Source organism: Giraffa tippelskirchi, chromosome 4 (genome assembly GCF_054371585.1).
Source record: "Giraffa tippelskirchi isolate mGirTip1 chromosome 4, T2T-mGirTip1v1.2.pri, whole genome shotgun sequence".
NCBI classification, from domain to species: domain Eukaryota; kingdom Metazoa; phylum Chordata; class Mammalia; order Artiodactyla; family Giraffidae; genus Giraffa; species Giraffa tippelskirchi.
Genome location: NC_137278.1, coordinates 156,130,493 through 156,154,327, shown reverse-complemented (window position 1 = coordinate 156,154,327; position 23,835 = coordinate 156,130,493). Strand labels below are relative to the sequence as shown.

General features: G+C 46.5%; 2 protein-coding genes and 1 non-coding gene across 26 annotated transcripts in view; 2 read left to right on the top strand and 1 right to left on the bottom strand.

Moving 5' to 3' along the window:
- The window catches only part of RBMS2 (RNA binding motif single stranded interacting protein 2), a 90,687-nt gene extending 84,743 nt beyond the window's left edge, over positions 1-5,944 (top strand). For both annotated transcript variants that reach the window (XM_081483322.1, XM_081483320.1), the window contains one exon: positions 5,768-5,944. The gene's annotated coding sequence lies outside the window, so the exon portion shown is untranslated. The remainder of the gene's footprint in view (positions 1-5,767) is intronic.
- BAZ2A (bromodomain adjacent to zinc finger domain 2A) overlaps positions 1-23,835 on the bottom strand; it is a 35,726-nt gene that overhangs the window by 6,841 nt on the left and 5,050 nt on the right. For 8 of the 23 annotated variants that reach the window (XM_081483259.1, XM_081483267.1, XM_081483260.1 and 5 more), the window contains exons 3-21: positions 13,085-13,222; positions 10,857-11,450; positions 9,805-9,990; positions 9,102-9,320; positions 8,171-8,656; positions 7,964-8,024; positions 6,801-6,909; positions 6,529-6,630; positions 6,156-6,366; positions 4,768-4,865; positions 4,429-4,494; positions 4,013-4,246; positions 3,623-3,877; positions 2,464-2,678; positions 2,100-2,174; positions 1,725-1,905; positions 1,563-1,622; positions 1,221-1,365; positions 39-691 (exon numbers count right to left, since the gene is read on the bottom strand). In XM_081483259.1, coding sequence (XP_081339385.1) covers positions 39-691; positions 1,221-1,365; positions 1,563-1,622; positions 1,725-1,905; positions 2,100-2,174; positions 2,464-2,678; positions 3,623-3,877; positions 4,013-4,246; positions 4,429-4,494; positions 4,768-4,865; positions 6,156-6,366; positions 6,529-6,630; positions 6,801-6,909; positions 7,964-8,024; positions 8,171-8,656; positions 9,102-9,320; positions 9,805-9,990; positions 10,857-11,450; positions 13,085-13,220 — 4,086 coding nt within the window. In that variant the 5' untranslated portion in view covers positions 13,221-13,222. Of the gene's footprint in view, positions 1-38; positions 692-1,220; positions 1,366-1,562; positions 1,623-1,724; positions 1,906-2,099; positions 2,175-2,463; positions 2,679-3,622; positions 3,878-4,012; positions 4,247-4,428; positions 4,495-4,767; positions 4,866-6,155; positions 6,367-6,528; positions 6,631-6,800; positions 6,910-7,963; positions 8,025-8,170; positions 8,657-9,101; positions 9,321-9,804; positions 9,991-10,620; positions 10,760-10,856; positions 11,451-12,347; positions 12,487-13,084; positions 13,223-23,309; positions 23,479-23,835 lie in introns of those variants that run through there. The other 15 variants (XM_081483273.1, XM_081483271.1, XM_081483277.1 and 12 more) reach the window with 9 other exon arrangements.
- TRNAE-UUC (transfer RNA glutamic acid (anticodon UUC)) lies at positions 16,245-16,316 on the top strand. Its single transcript has one exon. It is a non-coding gene; the product is annotated as a tRNA-Glu (tRNA).

Below are 23,835 nucleotides of genomic sequence, written 5' to 3'. Positions count from 1 at the left end.
ATGAATGTAAGTGCATACCACTAATTCTGGCTACTTACTGGCTTGGAAGAAGCAGGCAGCTGAGGGGAAAGATTGGGCTGGTCCTCAGAAACTGCAGGGGGTGGTGTAGGGGCAGCATTGCAGGGCATCTGGACTGAGAAATTAAACCAGGGAGCTTGAGAATCAGAGCTGGCTTCTGTCTCGTCAGGTTCTGGCTCCTCCAGGGCATGTGATGGGGCTGGGTCCAGTTTTCCGGGACTGCTGTCAGGCGTGAGGACTGAGCTGCTCAGCAGGGAGCCATGATTCTGAGTCTGGCTCAGCCAAGACAGGAAGGCTGACTGGCTGAGGTCATGCTGGCTCTGACCCAGAGACAATGGGGAGCCTTCTGGCTCCAGGAACCCATTATGAGAGTGAGGATGGGACTGAAGCTGGGGCAGGGCATGAGCCTGAAGCTGAGGATGGGACTGAGTCTCAGGCTGAAGCTGGGTCTGAGGCTCTTCTGAACCTTGACCCTTGGAAGGAGATTTCAAGTGCCTAGGTTGCATAGAGCCAGGCTTTGTTTTCCGAGGTCGGCCTCGGGCCCGGGCAGGAGAACTGGCAGAGGTGCTGGAGCCAGCTAACTCCCTCTTCAGAGAGAAGGAGGCTGGGCTGGTTGTTGAATGGGTTGCCACTTTTAAGGAGTCAGTTTCCTGCTTTATCACATCCTCAGGAACTGTAAAGCAAAGGGAAGAGCATAAGACACATACTGATATATAATGGGAAAGAAAGAGGGTGTACAAACACAGGACATATACTTTCTTTTTCTCTTGGACTTAATCCCCCACTTTTTGAGACTGCACTGGAAAATGCTTATACAGCAACCAGCATAGTATCTGCAAAAGAAAAACTATGTTCCCAAGTAATTATCATCAGCATAAACATAAGCTAACATTTATTGAGAACCAGCTATGTTACACATTATTCTAAGTTATTATTCTATCAACTTACTTTAATCCCCTCAATAGCCCTATGACATATACATTTTATTATTAATTCCATCTCATAAATGAAAATTGAAGCATATAGCTGGTAAATGGCAGAGCAGAAGGTAGGCAGTCTTACTCCAGAGCCTGTGCTCTTAACCACAGTATGTTAAACTGATTGTCATACAATCAAAACAGCCCAAGATGCTAGGTAGAGGAAAAGGAACTGCTTAACTTTTGTTAGCTAGGACTCAAACCAGGGTCCTACAACACACCTACCTAAGCTTCCCTCTGTTCCTTCCACAAAAATACCAGTCAAATAGGGCAACACCCAGTAGCGGCGTCTGTAGCGGTCCTGACCCAAGGAGACTGCTCGAAGCATCTGGGATGAATGAAGCAGCTTTTTTCGAAAGAAGAGCTGACGCTGGGTAGGCAGTGGAAAAGGAAGATGAATGAAAAACACACTTCCAGGGTGACAGTGGTGACTTCGTCCAGTATATGGGAGAAGGGCATGGCTCTCAGCTTCCCTATAAAATTGATACCATCTAGGCCCAACTCATAAGGTAACCAATTCCCACCCAGCCCCTATCTCCAGCTCCTAGGAGGCTAGAAGCACAATACCTTGCTTAGTTTTTCTATCTGGCGCTCTAGCTCTGGGATGCTAGATGCTGTGATATCAACCTGGAGAAGAAACAAGTAGACACCGAGAAAAAGGGGATCATCATATTCAAGAGAAAGAAATAATGTTTTCCACCTCCCACTTTCCTTGGTCTGGGCTAGTACCTCTCCATCCCTTCGACCCCTACGGCCATGGACAGCAGCTGCAGTCTCCTCCTCTTCCTCCTCTTCCATGCCACTGGTCTCCTCCATGATCCGAGAACTGCGCCTCCGCCCTAGGCCTTCTTCTGGCCCCTGCAGCTCTACCTCAGGTCGCCCTGTTCGCTTGGCCAGAGCAGTTTTCAATCTTGACACACATAGTTTAAGGGAAACTGTGGTGAGGAACATGATACCACCACAAAAGGAACACCTTGAATCTAAGCCATCCTGGGCCCTGGACCGGTCTCAACCCCAGGAGAGGGGCTAAGGACACCAAGTTCCAAACAGAAGTCCTGGCTATGCTTCACCCTTTCCCCCTTCTCTCCTCTGTCCTGTCCTTACCTCCGCAGCCGGCCTTCAACAATCCACTTGTTTTTCCTGTAGCTGGACATACTCTCTAGAGTCTTGTCAATCTCACTGCAGGGAAACAGGGAATAGTATTTTGAGGGAGAAGTGGCAACACACATACAAAAGAAGGGAGGTTCAAGGGTAAAAGGAGTTTCATCCTAGAACCTAGACTGGATGAATGGCAGAGTAAGTCTTGGGCTCTCCCAGGAAGGAAAATTAGATTCAGTCCCAGGTCATACCAGCATGCCCAGAGCATGGCAGTAGACACACATCACCCAGGATTTCTAGATGGCTAAACCCCTCCCCTATCCCAGTCTGACCAAGGCACATAATAACCATCCCCACCCCAGCCCCTCACTTGATGATGAGGGTGGAGCCATTGAGCTCATGCACAAGGAAAGCAAGGACAGCAGCCTTCTGTTGGGGTGGCTGGGCTTGAAAAGGCTGGGTGCGCAGGCTGTCACAGAGGGCTGGCTCCACTCCATATGCCATGAGGAAGCAGCGCAGGATCTCAGACACATTGTCTCTTGTTAGTGGGATCTCGGACACCTTCTCCCCCAAGATCTTTAAGGACTGTTTGGAGGAGAACATAATAGGAGTTAAGATAGAAAGAGGAACAACTCAAGTTAAGTCAATCTGGAGTAGGAAAATATAGTAGGAGAGAACTATGGGGTTAAGGTAAAAAAAATTAAGAAGGAAAGTTGCTAGGATAAGATGAGAGAAGAAAAAGGACGGGTACAAAAGAAAAGAAGTATATTAAAGGAAAATGAATAAAATAAGCAGAGGGAGGTCACAAAGAAAAATAAAAAATAGAGGAAAACAAAAACAGGAAGAAACTACAGATTTTCCTCCACTTGTCCCTAAAGAGAATAATGGAGAATCAGAACCTAAAATCATAAAGCAATGAGTAGTAACCTAAGAAAAAAGGCAGTAAATTATAAGGGATAGCATGTAGTATACAGATCTTCCTCAATTTATGATGGGATCGTGTCCCAAAAAATCCATCATAAATTGAAAATATTGTAAGTTGAAAACGCATTTAATACACCTAATCTACAGAACATGACAGCTTAGCCAACCCTACTTTAAACATGCTCAGAACATTTAAATTAGCCTTAGAGGAAGGCAAAATCATCATTTAACACAAATCCACTTAATAATAAAATGCTGAATATCTCACACAATCTACTGCATACTGTATTGCAAGTGAGGAACAGAATGGCTGCAAAAGTGACATGCATGCCCAGCACTGTGAGAGTGTACTATTGCATTTCTCCAGTCCAGGAAAAGATCAAAATCAAAACCTTAAGTACCTCTACTGAAGGCCTATCACTCTTGAACCATTGTAAAGTCGAAAAATTGTAAGTCAAACCACTTTCATTTGAAGACCATTTGTGTATCTCCCTTTACTTGTCCTGATCACTTTGGAAAGGGCTTTCATGTGTTCAACTCAAAGAGAAAGCAAAACTGAGAAAAGCATGGATCCCAAGCCCTATGAACCCAGGAAAGGACCTCACCTGACAGTAGGAGGGCAAACCAGGATCATAGAGTGCAGCTTTCAGGAGTCGCACCAGTAGATCTTGTACCTCGCCCAAGCTGTCCCCTTGACACAGGAGCCCCTCCTGTAGGACCCCCAGGCTAGGGACATCTTTGGCAGGGTCAAAGCCCAGCACCTTGCCGAAGCTGTGCAGGAACTCCACAATGGTCAAGCAGTCTGAGAAGGCCCCACTAGGCAGGATCAGACCAGGGATGCGTGAGAAGTCAGGCAGCGGCTGTAGGGATAAAAGTGGTAGGTGTTCTGTCAAACACATGGGAAGGCAACAGTCTGGATATCTAGGAGGCTCTTCCTTTAACAGAAGTGTCTTCATGGATGGCCCCTCCAGGACCTGTTGTTCTCCCCTCACTACCTGGTGGTCAGTCAGACACATGTCCTCTGTGGGCTTCTTCATCTCCTCCAAGATCATCTGCTGCCTCTGCCGCTCCTCCAAGCGCCTCTGGGTGGCCAGCACTTTATCTGCTTTACCCGTTGGCTTGGTCTTGGCCACCTCCTCCTTTTCCTTCATTTTTACCTTCTCCTTCTTCTCCCTCTTGACTTTTTCCTTCAGTTTTTCCTGCTTTGTTTTTACCTTCTCCTTCTCAGCCTACCCACCCAAGGGAGAGAGGAATCAAGAGTGCCGTGAAGATTCAAATCACCACCCTTCCCTGGTCCCCATCCTCCCCACCTTACACCCAGAAACGTGACTATAAAACATGACCAACTCACATGTCTTGCAAAATCAGTTTGGTGACTTCAAAGTTATGCCTGTGCATATTAAGTACCTACCTTGGATTTCTTCTTGGCGTCTTTCTGCTTTAAGCTCTTGGTCTCTTGTTTCCTCTTGTTTTTGGCCTGTAAACCATAAAGGAAGTCATTTCTCCTCAAACTGAAAGCATCACTGCTTGGGCTAGGATTAAAAAAGAAACAAGGATGCTGGGGAGAAGAGCTGAGACATGGGATGAGGGGTTGGCAATGGATCAATTCCTTCACTCTGGAGATGCCCACATTATTTTTGAACAAGCCAAATTCTCTAAATGGCAGGTGGCAGGCATGGGAGATGGAAAAGAAGACAGAGCAGCTGTAGGAGAAGTTAACCTACTGTGGAATCTCTCTGATGTCCCTCACCTGCCCTTGGTTATTAGTCTGACACTCTCCCCGCTGCACCTTCTGCTTTATCTTCTTGATTTTACACATCTTTGCTTTATCCTCCTCATTCAGTGTTTCTGTGAGAATAAAAAGAAAAATGAAGAGTGAGGCAGGCAGACCAATCTCCAGCATCCAGACCAGCACATGCCTATCACAAAGCTGGCCTCCAAACAGCTCCCTGAAGAAACTAGATGCCTGTCTTTTTTTTTTTTTTTAAGTATACATAAAAGGCTGGGAGAAAAAAATGTACTAGAGGAACCTCCTATGGAGGTAACACAAATGGCATCTCGTGCCCAGAAGGACCAGCCTCTGGAACTTAGACTGCTTTAGAAAGGGTCCTGGAGGCCAGAACAGCAGAGTAGCTTTAGAGACTGTCCCTCTCTCAGGCTGCCTGACAGGCTGATTTTAGAACTAAGAAAGGAAACAGAAAAAACTGCCAGAGAAAGCAGGTGGTCTTAAGTTGGAAGCACCAATTAAGCAAGAATGTGCCAGAAAGGAAGGGCCCAGGTAATGGACACTTTAATAGAATCCTATCAAATCTGACATAGTTATTGCCTATGTTCAGCTCCTATGTCTTGCTCCATTAAAATATCTGAATTTTTTCTCCTTTGGAAGATGATATTGAGATGTGAATCTGCAGACAACAGTGTTTTAGAACTGATGTTTTTGATACGATAGTACCTATCCTATTCTGGCATAGAAATACTACCACCACCATATATGTGCAGCAACCCTCTAAGTTTAGATAGATACTATCTGCAGATGAACCACTATGAGGCTTTTAAAATATAAGTGACTTGCTCCAGGTCATACAGTCAGAATCTGGCAGAGCTGGAACTCTGAGTAGGAGATACTTGATTCCAAATTCTTTCACATTCTTCATACTATATAAAGGTAAGTGCAATATTTACTGAAAACTTATAGACATTTCCTACCTGTCCATCCCACTAAAACAGTGCCAATTATCTTTTGGATTCAGATGTGAATTCTGAACCTCTATGATGGTGGCAATCAGTGTTTACACAAGACAAGCAAGACCAGTAAGATAAGTAAGAAGCTAAAAGATGGTAAGAAAGGACATGAAAGCCCTCTCCTCTTATAATTACTCCTGGGATACTACCCCCACCTCCCCGCACAAGGCTCCACTAAAGAGAAACCCAAGAAAGGAACTGGTTGTTTAAAAAAAAAAAATACCACAAAAGTGCTAGGACCCTGATGCTGCTTTCCAGAGAGGAGAAGGTAATTCAGATTCATGCCATCCAGATATCAGTCACACTCCTGGGAAACCCAGGCATTAACCAATTCATCAACATTTCAGATACCTCAGAGAGTGAGCAGAATTCCCAAGTAAAGAAATATCATGGTACCTTGGGCCTCCAGTTTCTTTAGGAGGCGAGTGTCTGTCTTATTCAACAGCTCAGTGATTTTGACCTTGGGTGGCCGACCTCGGCCCCGTTTCACCTTGGGGACCTCCTTGGTCTTGGCCTTCTCAGTGTTTCGAGGTCGGCCCCGTTTCCCAGTAATTGCCTGAATCCTGGATGGGATCTCCTCTGCCGAGAGCTGTACCCACTGCAAGCCCTGAGGTAAGAAGGAAGACATTGTTACAACGGAAGTTCGTGCAAGCCACCAGAACCTCTGAACCATTTGATGCCTGACAATCTCCAAACCCCATGAGGAAGCTGCAGCTTGTCCAACCCCTCCTCATATTTAAACAAGTATATTTAACCCTTGGGTGTGCACCTCGGGTGTGTCTCTCTCTTCAAAGAAATCACCAACAGGCATACGGGGACTGAAGCTGAAGTGCTCCCGACGGACGTTGTGTACCACGTTGCGGCTCAGGTACTACGAGGAGGAGGTGAAGTGGCGTCAGTGAAGTTACAGTCCTACCATGCCCTTTGGCCAGCAACAACACAAACAGAACAAGTCCCAGAGCAGACAATGCCAGCCTGTTGCCACTGGGCCCAAAAGAGGAGTCTGTGCTTTCCTACAAGAGTCCACGAAAGCTCCATTACCTTGATCACTTCCGGGAACTGTTTCATCCTCTTCCCACAAGGGCCGTAATACCAAGTCTCCCCCTGCCATCGGTGGCTGCCCTTCTTGATGCGCACCTCTCTCCGCCATCTGCCAGAGAAGCACACGGGCCCTGCCGCCAGGTCACACCCCTACCCACTCTTAAGCCACCCAGAAGCCAACCCTACTAAGCAGATGGCCCTCCCCGCACCTATCTCACTAGAACTGCATGTAGATGCAGAGGCATTCTGAGATACAAGCTTGGCCAGAAGGCAGGCCTGAGCCTCAAGCCCCTCAGTGCCTCAGGGGAAACCAACACACCACACTGCACAAGCCCAGAAAGACCTCCACCCATCCCCTTACAAAGTCAGGGAGATGAGCAGTCAGAAACCCCCTCCCTAATGCCATTCAGGACAAATTACTGGGCTTCCAGCAAAGAGAATACAGAACTAAGAGAATAAAGGCAGAAATGATAGAGGGTAGGGAGGCAAGCAGAAGAATAAACTCACTGCTGACTCCATGAAATGACTCCGTAGAGGCCAGGGTTTAGTAAGGAACTTTGTGTTCTGAGCAACAGATTATTCTAAGACTAAGCCTTATCTTTCTCTCAAAACTTAAAGCAGAACTCAGACTTGGTGACCACAAGTAGCCTAGAGGGGCGGGGGTGGGGAAGATCAGGAAGGCAGTTATTCCTACAAAGCCCTTGGTGTTAGCTGGCTTGTTCATTCTGGTCACATACTGCTCCTGCCCTTAGAGTGCATTAAAAAAAAAAAAATCCCAATTCATGGGGATGAAGCCCATGAAGCTCCCCATTCACTGCTATTCCTTCTCCAAACATATAGGACAGATTAACTCATTTGGACACCTGAACCCCAGACCCACCAGCTGAATTTGGAAAAGACAACAGCACTAGCCCCTCGAGGAAAAAACTAAGTGGCCACAAAATGAGGAAAGAATGGGTGAGGGAAGGAAGACCACGACGAAGAAAGAAAGCCTAAGACTCTCATGCCCAGAAACATTATCATTGCAGATAACTATCCTTTAACACGTTCTTGTCTAGTCCATTCCTCCCCCAACTCAGATGAGAGAGCTCCCTTCCCTTCTTCCTAGAATCATTCATTAAATGTGTCACAGGTCAATGCATGTAACAAATTAGAGCATTTACCCATGTTGGAGGGGAAGACGAACTTCTTCTGGGGTAGCAATACGTCTCCTCAGGACATCACCTGGTGGAGGAAGACAGAGGATACCCAAGTTAAGAGTTCAAGCAAAATACTGAAACAGCAGGTCAGTGAGGAAGGGCTAAATGCCACATGAGACAGATACGTTTCCCTGGAACCAGTCAGGGGTGGAACAGAATCTAGAGACTCACCGGTACCAGAGGGAGGGACTCCTTCTATAGTGGTGTCTTCCAGGTCAGCAGTTATTTCAGGGACGCTGCTGATATCCTTGTCTGCTGGGGAGGCTGTCGGGAAGACAGCTGCAGGGGAGGCTTTTGGGGAGGTCACTGGGGAGGCTGTCAAGGAGACTTCTGAGGAGACTGGTGGGAGGGCTGCTGAGGAAGCTGGAGAGACCGCTGGGAAGGCTGCTGGGGAGATGGCTGGGGAGATTTCTGGAGAGGCTGCTGTAGAAACTGCCAGGGAGACTTCTGGGGAGACTTCCGGGGAGGCTGCTGGAGACACTGCCAGGGAGATGGCTGAGGAGGCTGTTGGTGAGACTGCTGGCGAGGTTGCTGGATGTAGCTGAATAGTGGATGACTGGTCAGGGGCTGGCTGGGTCAGAGGTGGGAAGTCTGAAGCCTGAGTCTCCATTTCTTCCTGTTCTGCATCACTACCATTATTCAAGTCAAAGCTATGATCTAGAATCCAAAGGGACAGGATGGGTAAAGGAAAAATGATCCTATAAAACAAGAGAATCTACTCAGACAAACCTGGACTAAGTTAAGCAAGGTTACTTCAAGGGCTTTCCCCTAGGATAGGAAAAAGAGAAATAGCCTCTGGCTGTCCTCCCCTACCATTCATGAAGGTTAAAGGGCAAAACTGCTGCTGCTGTCACTGTGTGAATACCTTTCACCTGGAGCCAATAAAGGCTTCTGGGCTCCTTTCTCCTGCAAATTCCAAGTATTACCCCACAAGTTCTTTTGGGCACAGAGCAGAAGTCAGAATGCCTTTTTTCAGTCCCACCATACACCATCCCATGGCCCCTCAGCTCCCAGCAAGGTGTTCTCATAGATCTCCCAGCCCTAAGGCCTGTACTTTCACCTTTTCCTAGTTCAAGGACTTTGTCTAGCTCTCCTCACTCACCTTGCAGAACAGACTCCCCGAGGACAGGTGGAGAGGTGGGGCTGGCAAAAATAGAGGCTGAAGTTTGACTGTCATCTGCCAGGAGACTGAAGGCAGTGGCATTATTGAGGGAAGGGCAATCAAGGGCAGATATCACAGGGCTGTCCTCCAGAGGCAGCTTGTCCTCTGCACCCATCAGCTCCGTATCATCTATACCGTAGAGTCCTCCACTCACTGGCTCTTCAGGGGTGGAAAATCAGGAAGTGAGATTTAAGAAATATTAGTGTGAAAATATCCAATTCTAGTTCCTACAGGGTGAAGGTTCTTTCTAATATTAGGGAAGGAAAGGCAATGGTTCTATTAACCCACAGACCAACACAAAATTCTAGTAGCTATCATAAAACAAGTGTGGTAAAAGATAATGTTTTCTTTCCAGTTAGTGAGAACCCAGAGAGCCCAACTGTGTGGTAAGAAGTCCCTATCCAGGGCACCTGGCCAAAAGGAACACTGGGAGAGAACATGGGAAATGAACCAATTCAGCTCAGAGTGCAACTGGCTCAGCCAGAGGCCAGTGGCATAAAACTGTGATCTGCCACAGGATCATCTGGAGGTCCCAGGGCCCTAAATTCCCAAATACTTTCCCTGGCTTACTATCTCTTCTAGGTGGTATAAGTTAGTTACCCTCTGCATGGATACGTTGAAGGGAGTCAATCTCCAAGCCTACCCGGTGCCAGAGTGTTGAAGGGCTCAAGAGAGACTTCACTGAGGATTGGAGTGTCTTCCAGTTGATCAGGAAGATGTGAAGGATCATCTAAGCAGCTCACTGTGGGATCAGGGACCAAGACTGAGACCTCCTGGTGTAATGATTCCACAGAAGGGACGGAGCCGTTGTAGCCACACATCTTTAGTTCTAGGATATCCCAGGAGAGGGCAAAAGTCAAAGTCAGTGCCTTCAACGGGTTCAGTCAGCTATAGTAGGCAAGCTTTGCTAGAGGGACGGATGATCATTCTTTCAACATTTATGGGTGCCAGTTCTATGTTGGTTACCGAAAATACCAATAACGTTGATTAAACAAAGATGTGAGAGTAAGATCTTACAGCAGATAAAAAAAGGAAAAGAGTGGGGTCTGAGACAAGAACCCATCATGTTTTCAGCTCTTTTCCCCCATCCAGTGGGAACAGGTGTTAGAGAAAACATCCTGTGATTTTACAGGGTGGTCACCCCTTGTACTTGGAATCAATAGCAAATTATATTCTGAGGGAAAAGATAAGAGGGACTGCACATGTACCAATGCTAAGAACAACAAAAAAGAAAGGAGACTGAGTAGACAAGCAATGGTATGCTCTGCCTGTTCCTTCCCTCCTTCATGTGCCAATCACTGCTTAGGGCTCAGCCCACTTTAGCAGCCAGTCTGGCTCTGCCACAGTCAAATCAAATTGGCCTCTTTGCCTCTTGCTGATGCTCCAACCCCTTCCTATATCTTAGAAGAAGCCTTTCTTGATGCAGGGTGTCTGTTGGGGCTGTTTCGGGCTCGCCCACCTGCCCTCTCCAGGCCAGCAGCTCTGCATGAGCTTGAAATAATTTGCACTCCCACTCTCGCTGGTGCTGCTGCCACAAAAACACCAGCCACTTGGCTCTGCTAATCACCAACATGCAAATCAGCCTCCACTGCAGAGAGCTGGAAAGACAAGTTTTCCTCACCTCAAAAAGCCACTGCCCCCCACAGCCCCATTTTCCCTCTCCCAACCCAGCTCACGGACCCACAAGAGTTATACCTGGCTGCTCTTCTTCCAGCTCCAGGCTGCCTACTAAGCCAGCACCATTCTCTGCCACGACAGAAGTAAGTTCCTTTTCTGCTGCCTCATCAGGATGGATACCACTGCCTACCTCCTGGGAGGGTGCAAAGGTCTGAATGCTGGATCCCAACATAGGAGAAGTCTGTGGGGAGGTGAAAAAACTAGGGGGTCCATTGGGCATCACCTCAAAATTCTGGTCAGGAAAGGAATCATAGAGTTCCTGTGAATCGAAGTTAAGCCCCATGGGACTCTGGGTACCGTTGGCCCAGAACTCTTGGCTCCCAGCCCGAAGGTTAGTGTTGTGACTTGGGGATGAAGGTTGCCGGTTGCCCCCAAGGATGCCGTTGAGTGGGTATTGTCCCCCCGAGAACTGGGAGAGAAGGGGTGGGTCCTTGAGGTTGCTGCCAGGATTGGCAGATGGGTACTGTGAGTAGTTCCAGAGACAGTCGTAGGCCACGTTGGGGTGATGGAGGTGTGAGGTGCTGGAGGAGTGGGGAGCAGAGTTCAAAATCCCTGAAGTAGTAGTGTGAGATACAGTAGATAAGCCATTAACATTCACATCCCCATTCAAACCTGGCAGAGAAGGAGGGAAAAGGGTCAGTTTCAGATATGTATGCAAGTAACAATACCAATTCTACTAAAGGAACAGCACTAACTAGAAAAAGAAAAGGTGAAGGGGTGGGGGATTCCCCTTCTACTATATTTACAGTTTTTTTGGTCTCCAGGGAACACCAAACCCAGATGCTCCTGGATGTGAGCTTAGCAACTGCGGCTGAGGCTGCTGAGTAGGGGGCTGGGGAACTCTCTAGGCCTACTACAGAAACAACCAGCAGGGAGATGGCTGCTGTTGACCTCAGGGCTTTTTAATTTTTTTTTCTTTTCTAAATGAAACTGTTTGCAGAATCCCTACAGTGACTTGCATTCTTCCCCACCCTCATTCCCTGGAGGAATTCTTCCCTTGGAGTGGCATGACTGAATTCTCCAGTTCCCTTCCCCCGCCCCTCTGCCTTTCCCAGTGCCTGTTTGGCCCCACGGTGGCACCAAAAGGGACAGCCTCCACCTCACTGGCACATGCAGATCCAGCACTTTGTGCTGGGCTAAGAATAGAATTTGCAGTCACCACAGCAGCAAGATCCCAGCTCAGAAGAGACTAGACTTGGCCCCTCCCCATAGGCACTGTACTCCATAGGGTAATAGGCACCGAGTGGAATCTCTGCATGACCTGTACTGCAGACTTCACCTTTCAACACCCATGGCAGCCTCTGGACTGGAGGGCAATCAAATAAAAGAAACCAAAATACTAAGGAAGCGTCAGGAGAGGTGGGGGTGTGAGGGAGTTTCTATCTATCTGCAACCCTCTTGTTGGAGACAGGAGGGAGTGGTGGTTAAGCATAAGCCTGTGGCAGTATTTTTCTGCTGCAAGGAAGAAGGGAAGCATTTGAGCTCCCCCTGCTTCCAAGCATAAAGTACCTGACTGAAACCAAGGCAAGAGTAGAGAGGTACTTGGCAGAGCCACTGCAGAGAGAGAGGTACTTGGCAGAGCCACTGCAGAGAGCAACTGATAAGCCAAATCCAGGGAAAGACCTGATCCTGGCAGCAGCACTTCCATCTGGAATTACAGATGTTTTTCTCTGGGAAAACAGGTAAACTTAAAACTCTCCCTGTCCCTCTCTTCTATCCACAAGGGCAGGAAGTGGCATAGGCACTTCAAGCATCTGCCCTCTTCTCCACTCCACAAACTAAAAGGCAAACACATCCCAACTCTCACCCAACCCCTCCACCTCCAGTCCTAGGGGTGGCTATTCCAACCTCTAAAAACAATTTCTCAGAGGACTGGCCCTTTATCTCTTTCTCATGGGTGCAACCTGGTTATCAGAAGCAGTAGCCACCTCACCACTTTGGGGCAGTAGCCAGGGAACAGGGCTAACAGAAGAACAAGCTAAGATGAAAAGGCCAGTATATTTTTCTAATCTCTTCCAACCTTAAAACTAACAGTGTTTCTTCCATAAACCCCTAGAACTTGCTCTAAGAAGCTTGATTTCTCTCTAGCAGTTGGCGTTCTGAGGATTCACTTCCTCCCTTCCCACCTGATATAAAAGAGAACTGTTGTGAAGTAGCCAACCCAGAGGAGAGCCTACCGATCCCATCAATCTACTCTAAAGAAATGATGCCCATTCCCTCCCAGGCCACATGGCCCTCACACTCACTTTTCCCTTGCTGGGGGAAGTTCATGGGAGACCCGTTAGTGTAGAGCCCCTCCCCTGAGGAGGGAGAGGGTTTCAGTCCTGAGGCAGCAGGTGCAGGGGGAAGGCCAGTAAAGTTAAAATGGTCGTTTGCCTCCATTTCTGTAGGAGGGGAGAGAAAGGAGAAAAAAATACTGGCGGTTAAACAAGGTTATGTCACCTGAAATATTCTAGAAGGAATGCCCCCACCCTTCCATCTACTTTACTTACCCTTCTCCTACCTAAGTACTGGATAGGGCAGAGTGGTGGAGAGAAAGGGGGTTGAGGAAAAAGAGAAGAGGAAGAGGAAATATACTCCTCATCTGGGCAATGACCGTATAGAAAGTATTTTTTAAAAAGTCAGCCTTGTAGAGATACAAAGTGTTACGAGAAAAACCAAAATAGCCGCCTGGAGGAGTCTTTCCCCAGTATAAGCTCCACCCTTTTAATTCCCAGCCCAGGTTACCCCTGTGTTAGATATTAGCCCTCAATCGTAATATTTAACATTTTCCATCCTTTTTTCTCCCCCTCAATTAAGGCCAGAGTCCCATTCTCATGGTCTACAGAAGGTTTCCAAAGCCATCTTTTGACAGGAAAGCATGGACATGTTGGCAGAAAAAGTATATTTAATACATATCATGTTTTATTATTATAGTTGAGTTAATTTTCATGTTATCTTATCGATAGCCTCAGACATCCGAAGAAGACAGTAGAGTTACCTGAGTAAAGGAATTTGAAAAGCACACATTTCAGGAAAGGTGATCATAATGGCAAAACTCAAATCATCAAAGAACACTTCTACTCCTTTTTCATGTGAAATACTATGCTCTCAAGAATATAGTTCTGAAAAGTGTCAGAGCTGGAAAATTGATTAAATAAGAGTGCCCTAAAGAATAGTATTTTGTTATGTCTACCATGACTACTTCCCCATGTTTTGGTTTTGTGGCTTAAATGTAAAGGGTCACTGAGAGAACTGCTAGGTACTTAAACTGTAAAATGCAGTGACTCATTGGGGAGAAATACGGTTAAAAAGTTCTCTACCCTCTACTGAATATGAGGTGATATACTAGTAGGAATGATGATCAAAATAAATTTACCTTTGGTGGCTCAGTGGTAAAGGACCCGCCTGTCACTGTAGGAGACATGGGTTCAATCCCTGGTCCAGGAAGATCTCACATGCCACACAGCAACTAAGCCCGTGCGCCACAACTACTGAGCCTGTGCTCTGGAGCCAGGGAGCCAAAACTACTGAAACCCATGAACCCTAGAGCCTGTGCACCAAAATGGGAAGCCTGCACACTGCAACTACAGAGTAGTCCCCTCTGTACAAAACTACAGAAAAGCCCTCGCAGCAACAAAGACCCAGCACAGCCAAAAATAAATAAATTAAAAAAATTATTTTGAGGAACTTCCCTGGTGGTCTAGTGGTTAAGAATCTGCCTGCCAATGCAGGGGACATGGGTTTGATCCCTGGTCTAGGAAGAACCCACATGCAGTGGAGCAACTTGGCCCGTGCCCCACAACTACTGAGCCTGACTGCCCCAGAGTCTGTGCTCCGCAACAAGAGAAGCCACAATGAGAAGCCCACACACTACAATGAAGACTAGCCCCCGCTTGCTGCAAATGAACAAAGCCAGTGTGTGGCAATTAAGACCCAGTATAGCTGAAAATAAATAGACCTTTCTAAAAATTAAAAAAAAATTTTTTAAGAATAAATTTACCTTTGATAGAGCAAAGAGAAAAAGGAAGAAAGATAAGAAACAGAAGCTAGGATTATTGGCAAAATCTGACACATCAATCAGGTACTTAGGATATACTAGCACACACTAATTTGACATGTGAGAGACATGATCTGTTGTCATACAGAAAAAGCAACTCCTCTGGTTACTACATTTTGAAAAAGGACAGAAGAATTCCGGTAGAAAGATTTATCAAGCTCCCAAGATGAAATAATAAGCAGACCTAGGTTATGTTGGTTTTTTTAATATATAATTCAATTTATTTATGGCTGTGCTGGGTCTTCCTTGGTGTGAGAGGGCTTTCCCTAGTTGCGGAGAGTGGGGGCTACTCTTTGCTGCAGGCCCTAGAGCACGCACATTTCAGTAGTTGTGGCATACAGGCTTAGTTGCTCCGCAGCATGTGGAATCTTCCTGGACCAGGACTGAACCCATGTCCTCTGCCCTGGCAGGTGGAATCTTACCCACTGCGCCACCTGGGAAGTCCTAGGTTACATTTTCTGTTTTTATTCGGTTGTGCATGTGGGATCTAGTTCCCTGACTAGGGATCAAATCTGGGAGCACAGAGTCTTAACCACTGGACCACCAGGGAAGTCCCCTAGGTGAGGTTTTTTAAAAAAAACAAAACAAAAAAACTAGAAGTAAAGCTTTTTAAAGAATGAATAAATTAGTTAAGAATATATAAGACCACTGCCCAAGGTTTGTAAGAATCATATTCTTGAACATGCTAGATAATGCAAATTGGCCACCATTAGGTGAACCTAAGATAGTTCTGAGCATGAAACAAAACCCCAGTATAGCATATGGTATGATAGCTATAAGATTTTCCATGCTTAATACCGTAATTGTCTCCATCTTTATCAATTTTAACTAGAATTTGAAAAACAAAAGCCACTCTGTATTTTGTCAATTTAAGGGAGGAAAAGTTTTTAGGATAAACTTATTTTCCATATAGGATTTCCTATCTTTATTCTAAAATAAGCAGCACATCCAAACTTGCTAGGCATCAATGAAGAAACTGGGTCTCTACAGAAAAGACCTCAGGGCCCTCCAAGATTTCCCTATAATTAAAGACCACTCCTTGGCACTAACGGTCTGAAAAATAAGCATCGTGAGAATAGTGATCCTTCCAAAATGAAAGACATTAAGGAAGAAAAGTTCCTCCTCTGTCCCCTAGGTTGCATGCACGCTCAGTCACTAAGTCATGTCCAACTCTTTGTGACCCCATGGATTGTTGATCCCCTAGACTATAGCCCACCAGGCTCCTCTGTTCATGGGATTTCCCAGGCAGAAATACTGGAGTAGATTACCATTTCCTTCTCCAGGGATTTTCCCAAGGATCAAACCCACATCTCCTGCATTGACAGGCAGGTTCTGAGCCACCTGGGAAAGCTTACATCACAGGGAGTTCCCTGGTGGTCCAGTGGTTAGGACTTGGCACTTTCACTACCGGGGCCTGGGTTCAATCCCTGGTCAGGGAACTAAGATCCCTCAAGCCAGGCAGTACAGCCAAAATAATAATAAGCAAAGCTATAAGCAAACTTACATCACAGAGAGGATATTCAGTAATTCATTACACAAGTCTAGAAATGCTATGCTTGATAATCAGATGAGAGCCAATCTCATCTGATCCCCACCTCGCCACTCCTCCAGTTTTATGCACAGCCACAACTCTGCTGGGGTGTGTGAGACACCCATCTTCTGTCCTATATCCGCTGGACTATATTCTCCCACTCAATGATAGGCCACAGTTAGTTGTCCTTTTTCTGTTTGAATCCATGAGGAAACTAGTGACTTTTTCATCTCTGCTAGTCTGGGACAGTATACCATTTCCTGTCTCACAAATTATATACTAATAAGCATAAATGGGGAGAAGGAAATGGAAACCCACTCCAGTATTCTTGCCTAGAGAATCCTGTGGACAGAGGAGCCTGGTGGGCTGCTGTCCATAGGGTCGCACAAAGTCGGACATGACTGAAGCAACTTAGCATGCATGCATGCATTGAAGAAGGAAATGGCAACCCACTCCAGTATTCTTGCCTGGAGAATCCCAGGGACAGAGGAGCCTGGTGGCCTGCCACCAATGGGATCGCACAGAGGTGGACATGACTGAAGCAACTCAGCAGCAGCAGCAGCAGCAGGCATAAATGGATGGCTTACAGAAATCAGGTAAGTAAAAAGGATGAGAAGTTATCTAGTGCCTGAGGTCTGTTTCCCCAGTAACCTCTACTGAGGGGTCATCAGGACCCCAATCACTTCATTTATAAGAAGCTTCCTAGAAACATAAAATACTCTGTGCTATGCAGTGAGATCAGTGGAACAACAGTGGGCTCTAGGCAAATTCCAGCTCTACTACTACTAGCTGTGTGACCTTGACAAGTTACTTTAAAAATATTACTATTTTACTACTGTGAGAGATATTACAAAAGCAGGGGTGATCCTCCCAGCCAGACTCACTGTATACTTTTGCTGTTCAGTCGCGCAATTGTGTGCAACTCTTTGCAACCCCATGGACTGCAGCATGCCAGGCTTCCCTGTCCTTCACTATCTCCCAGAGTTTGTTCAAATTCATGTCCATTGAGTCGGTGATGCCACCCAACCATCTCATCCTCTGTCACCTGCTTCTCCTCTTGCCTTCAATCTTTCCCAGCATCAGGGTCTTTTCCAGTTGAGTTGGCTCTTTGCATCAGGTGCCCAAAGTTTTGGAGCTTCAGCCTCAGCATCAGTCCTTCCAATGAATATTTAGGGTTGATTTCCTTTAGGATTGACTGGTTTGATCTCTGTGCTATCCATACGACTCTCAAGAGTCTTCTCCAGTACTACAATTCGAAAGCATCAGTTCTTCGCTGCTCAGCCTTCTTTACGGTCCAACTCTCACATCCGAACATGACTACTGGAAAAACCACAGCTTTGACTGTATGGACCTTTGTGTCAGCAAAGTGATGTCTCTGCTTTTTAATATGTTGTCTAGGTTTGTCACAGCTTTTCTTCCAAGGAGCAAGCGCCTTTTAATTTCAGATATCACTTAAATATGGCGTCACAGTACAGGAATGCAAAGAAAATGTGGGCAGCTCCTCTCAGCAATAAAATCAGGGTTATTTTAACCTTTCTACCCAAGACGATTTTCATGATAAGGCCTGAAGGTAAATCATGTCTTCCCATCTAGAGCTAATGAGAACAGTAAACCAAAGGAGAGTGTCTCCCTTTGAACGAATAGGATTTTGGTCAAATGAAAAAAGGAAATCAGTTAGTGCCCAACCCCCAGAATAGTAGACAGCTCTCCTGACCAGGAAGCACAATCAGGCCAGCACCCAGCCCAGTCCCAGTAGTATGTAAATGGATCTCTTAAGAGCCTTTAAGCTTCATTTATAAGAGTTAAGGGAGGGACACTGCCCCTTAAGCTTGAGGCAGTAAAGCTCTTGCCACATGGTCAAACAGCCTGCGCTTTCTCTCAGCTGCAACTGAAGAGGTACTACTCTGTGGACCTGCAACAGGGCTTTAACAGAAAAAGGCTGACAATGCACAAAGTGTTGAAACAAACGTTGCAAATTTCAACACTGTTGCAGGTGCCCTGACCAACACTAACACTCAGACCTCTGAGGCTACCTACCCCCAAACAAGACCCATCAACACCATCCAGCTGGACCCTTGAGCAATCCCTGCAGCTTCTCACTTCATTCTTCCCATACAGAATGCTAAAATTCCACAGAACAATTTTAATATGGGGGGCTAGGAAGAGATTTCAAACACCTGTCTTTACTAAACAGTGAATGTAAATCTTGCAGTATAGTAAATAAATCATATTACATTTTAGATTTGTAATGGTGCATGTTATGATATTTCTGAACAGTGAACATCTCTGGATTCACCCACCATACTCTAATACAGTGGTTCCCAACCAGGGTGATTTTGCTCCCAGGGGACATTTAGTTATGTAAAAAGGTATATGCTACTGGCATCTAAGAAATCGACACTGGGGATGCTCCTAATGATCATGTAATACACAAGACAACCCACCACGACAAAGGATTATCTGGCTCTTGCTCAAGGTTGAAAAACTCTGCTGTAATACAAAAGGTGCCTCATTTCCCATTCCTATCCTATTCTCTGGGGAAGATCCAAAAGTTCTCACTATTCCCAATGCCTGATGCTGCAAACAAGGATGCCTTGCCTTTCAAATCCAAAAACCCCTTCCCTGGCTAGGCTGTCTTCCTCCACCAAGAGTTCCAAGTGTCAAGCCACGAAATCAACATGCCTTCTTCTCCTGTCAGGATAGCTAGCCCATTCCAACAGCACTGGTGACTTCCCTTGGAACGCTGACTCAGACTATAGCCATACTGACTGAGGCTCATTCTCTCATAACGTCCTTTCCTTAACCTCCCTTTCCTAGTCAGGACAGCGAGGCAGAAGGAAGATGATGAAAGAAGGAAGGTTATTATACTAAGGGAAGCTATTCAAAGACAACTGCCATGTCCAAGCTGCACAGAACACAAAGATGACTGTTCTCTGTTTTTATTTCTTCTACACTATGTAGGTTCTAGGGGGCCCAGGTGGCGCAGTGGTAAAGAATCTACCTGCCAATGCAAGAGTTCGTCATGGGTTCAATCTCTGGGTTGGGAAGATCCCTTGGAGTAGGAAATGGCAACCCACTCCAGGATTGCATGGAAAACTCCATGAACTTGAAGAGCCCAGCGGGCTACAGTCCATGGGGTCACAGAATCAGACAAGGCTGAATGACTGAGCACACATGTAGGTTCTACAGCATCAACCAGGTAATAGTTCTACCATTATATCTCCAGCGCTTAATTTACTGCTGAGTACATAAAAAAATGAAAGGAAGTATTTGTTGAACCTGTAGATTGAGCAAAGGAATGAATAAACCTATCTTTTCTGTCACTATCAATTTACTCATCCAATAAAGAATATGGTTTTTTGCTCCTACCATTCTCAGGGAATCAAAAAATTCAGTTTCATTCTTTATAGAGGTAACTCTTCTAGAGGGAAGAAAGGCCCCAAATCTTGACATATTTTAGACAGATGTCTCATGTAGAAAATAAGGGCTAGAAACAGGAAAGCATGATTTAACTGAACACTCAAGGTATATAGCAGGTTTTAAAATATTCAGTGACTAAATAAAGGAACCACATACCAACAATCTAGGCTGGGTTTTCTGCCACTGCTCGGTCACTTCACCAGAGAACTAGAAATGTCTTTAAAATTGCAGGACATTAAAAGCCACACTCCAGAGGCTGTAACAAGGTTATTTCTCTTTCAAGATCTGTTTCTCAATTTCAGCTCTAACAGTTAGACATCACCACTTTCTTCAAAAATATATTACCCTCCTCCTCAAAAAAAAAAAAATGAACTGAGAAGGCAGGTTAAAGATCCCATTTAGTGAGGTAGGTTTTATAAATTTATAATTTTATAAATCAAAATTATGAAAAACAAGTTGGTGAAAATGCTCCCTCTGACCCATGTGCAACAATGCTGAGAAAGTATAATCTTGGGCTATGAGGTATATGAGAACATTCATATCCTAAGAAACAAATCCAGAAGATTATTTGCCCCCAAAAATCCTCAAGAGTTTTATAAGTCACTCTATGTCATAGCAAATAAAATTTCTGGCATTACTGCCTCACTGTACACATCTCACATAAGACTGAGCAGCATACCAGTTATTGGAATAACTTCCACACTATTTTAACTATTTTATTATTTTAGTAAAAGAATATAGCAGACCTCTTCAGAGGTGAGAAGAAAGGTCAACAGGAGCAAGACACAGTAACCCTAACAAGCTTTGCTTCTCCCTTGGCAACACCCGATTCCAGAACCACAAGACTGCAAGATGAGCCTGTCAGGGCATTCTAGATTTCTGACTGACTCTGAGGTCGGCCCACATAGTTCTCTCTACACCTCAAATTTTCTCCTCTACAGAGAGGCTTAAAAAAAAAAAACAAAGTCAATATTCAGAAATCCACTTCTGAGAGAAAAATACATCCATTTTACAAAAAAGCCATGAAAGCTTTACTTCATTCAGCTTTCCGATCAATCATGTATCGAATGAAGCCATAGCTATCTCAAAAATCAACTTCTCTTAAAGAGTCCAAAGAAACAGGAGTAGTCTTTCTCCTTCCTTCATTGTTTTAATTTCCAACAGGGAAAATCAATTAACTATTCTGTCAGGCCCCATCTAGGTAAACAAAGGCTGAAGAAAGGGGAACTTAAAAATCAGTGTCAAGTCAACCCTGTCAGAAAGCAACCCAAAGGAGCCAACCAGTCAAGCAGAGGGGCAAGAAAAAGGACAATGACACTGAACTTGATTTTACTGTTTCCAGAATATCAACTCCAACAGCCCCAGTAAAAGAGCAATGCTGCTATCCTAACAGTGATGATGCCGCTGTCACATAATCATATATGTCTATCAGGTCCTATCCTGGACCTTTAATCTAAGAATCTACAATTCAGGTGGAAAATACTGAAAAGATTATTTAAATGTTAGGCTTAAGCCATCTTCAGGATAGTTCAAATGATCTCAATACTTCCATCTCTCAAAATATAAAATCCTGTGGCCAACTCACCTCAAACCAAACCCAGGGTCTAAGTAAGTTCCTGGGGGCATAGTACACAGAGTCCATCACTGTACCCTGCAATAAAAATCTCTTGGAGTTACCAGGTGGGAGAGAGAAAATCTTTGCATAGACACATGACTTTGCATAGAACAGGGGAAAAGGTTACCACTCTCCATGAATGGTAATAAAAGAGAACATGTCTTTTATGAACTGAGGTGTAAGTCATATGATAACTAACTCTCCTAATGAGTTGTTTCTGCAGAAGGTAAACCATCCTCTATGTTAACTAGCAGGGTTCCAACAGGGACTTATTCTTAGGCTAGAATTACCACTGAGGAACAAGCCCACCACCCTCACTCTGCAAATCAGTCCTACTCAAACACACAAATCCCACGCAGTTAAACCTTCCCCCTTCCCTCCTCTTCTTCTACATCTCAGAACTGACTTCTTCACAAGCTCACTTGCTCAAGTGGTCTGCAATACAGAAACTGTCATATGTAAGAATATATTTAATATTCATATACACATATAAAGCAAGATCCCCAAAAGCCACTCTGACGCCACAAAAGATCCCAAGTCTTCCTGGCTGCTCTTTACACTCAGGGAATTTGCATCACTTGTACTGAAAGTGCAGCCCTGCTGGTGAATGAGTGAGTTTGATTTTCTATGACCTCTAGCTCAGGAGAAAAAAATCCAGACAAGGAGACAGAGATGCTTTGGAGGGGGGATTGGGATCAGTGAGTCAACCGCAGTGACTACTTCCAGTTGACAAATTAATTTTACTAAAAAGAAAAAAAAAAAGTCGAACGAAAGGACTCGCAGACCACAGGGTTGGCAGGATCCAAGCTTGCCTAAAGGCCTCAGAAAATGAAACCAAATCTGATTAAAATGGACATTTCAAAACAACAAGAGACGCAGCAGCAAACGCACAGCTGCCATTTCCCGGCCACTTCCTGCGGGAGGCTTGGGGGAGGGGCTGTTTGTGTACAGATGGAGGTGGAGGCTATCCCCCCGCATCGCCCTCCGAAGGATGCAAATCTCTCACTCCAACAAATCCTACAAAGGATGACTGCTGATGGCACTGCCTTCCCCTGAAAATTGGGGACCTCAGGAAAGAAAGGGATGATGCAGGATCATCTTTTCTGCCATGGAAATGGGGATCCCCTTAGCAAGGGATCCCCCTTGGAAAGGGTTCCCTCTTTATTCTTCGCTCCGGCCCCTAAGCTCAGCTCAAATCCGGACGCCTCAGCATCGGCCCTACCAACCCCCATCCCTGGAGTGGGGGATTCTCCCTGGACTCGAGGGCCCCAAGCCAAGCACAGCTTCACTCCAGCAAGGCTTGCTCCTGCTCGCCAAGCTCAAGAGAACGTGCACCCCACCCCCTACTCCGCCAAGGAGACACCCCGAAACCCCTGGAAAGCCCTTTAACCTCCACTCACCGTTGCCAAAACGCCCCAACCCCCACAAACGGAGTGTGTAACCCGTCCAGGGAACCCCCTCACCTACCCTTCGCACTGGGGCAATCCCCACCCCCTCTGAAGAGGTGGAGCCCCTCCCGGGGATTCCACCTCGAGTCCCCCACAGGAGTCATCTCCACCAGCCAGGCGGCTTCTCCGCCTCCTCCTCGCAGCCGCCGCCGTCGCCGGGAGCCTCCACAGCTCCTCTCGCTCCCGCCCCCGCCGCCCCATCCCGGGTCTACAGCAGACCGGCCAGCCCCCTTCTCCTTCCAGCCCCTAGGGCGGAGAGACCCCCGCCCAGGGCTGGGTCCTAACTAGAAAGTCAGCGTCTCTCCCTCTACTTCCCCGCAAGGCTGTAGGCAGTTCCAGAGCCTCCGTTCCCTAAGGGAAACCTCGGATGAAAGCGGAGCTCCCTCCCCTCAGGCCCCCAGTCACAGACCCAACAGACCTGAGGCGGCGGCGTCCAGCCAGGCTCGGGGCTTGTCTCTCCCCGGGGGACAGGCGGTTCACATGGCCGCACTCCGGGCGCCAGGAGGGGAGGGGAACGCGGGGGAGGGGGTCTGGGGTCCGGGAGGGGGGAGGGGGACGCGGCTCAACCGCGGGGCCCGAGCGGAGCCAACATGGCCGGCGGGGGAGGAGTGAGCCGAAGCCGGAGGGGGCGGGGAAGCTGCGGCCGCAGGAGAGCCGCCTTCCGCCGCCGGGTCCTAGCGCCGTGCATCCCTGCTCCCCGACCCGGATCTGGGTCCTAGCGCCGCGGCGTCATCCTAGCCTACCGGTAAGCTAACTCTGCCCTGTTTCACTGTGGGCGGTAGTCCCACATCACGTAGAGCAAAGTGAAAGGCGTGCCCTGAACTCAAGGTTAACCTAAAAGACTACACCAAATTTCTAGGACCGAGACATGTGCCAGTCCCCTAAGGGGGGGGGGCGGGGGATGGGAGAGGGAGATCATTTCGCGGGCAGCTATTTCCCATGAT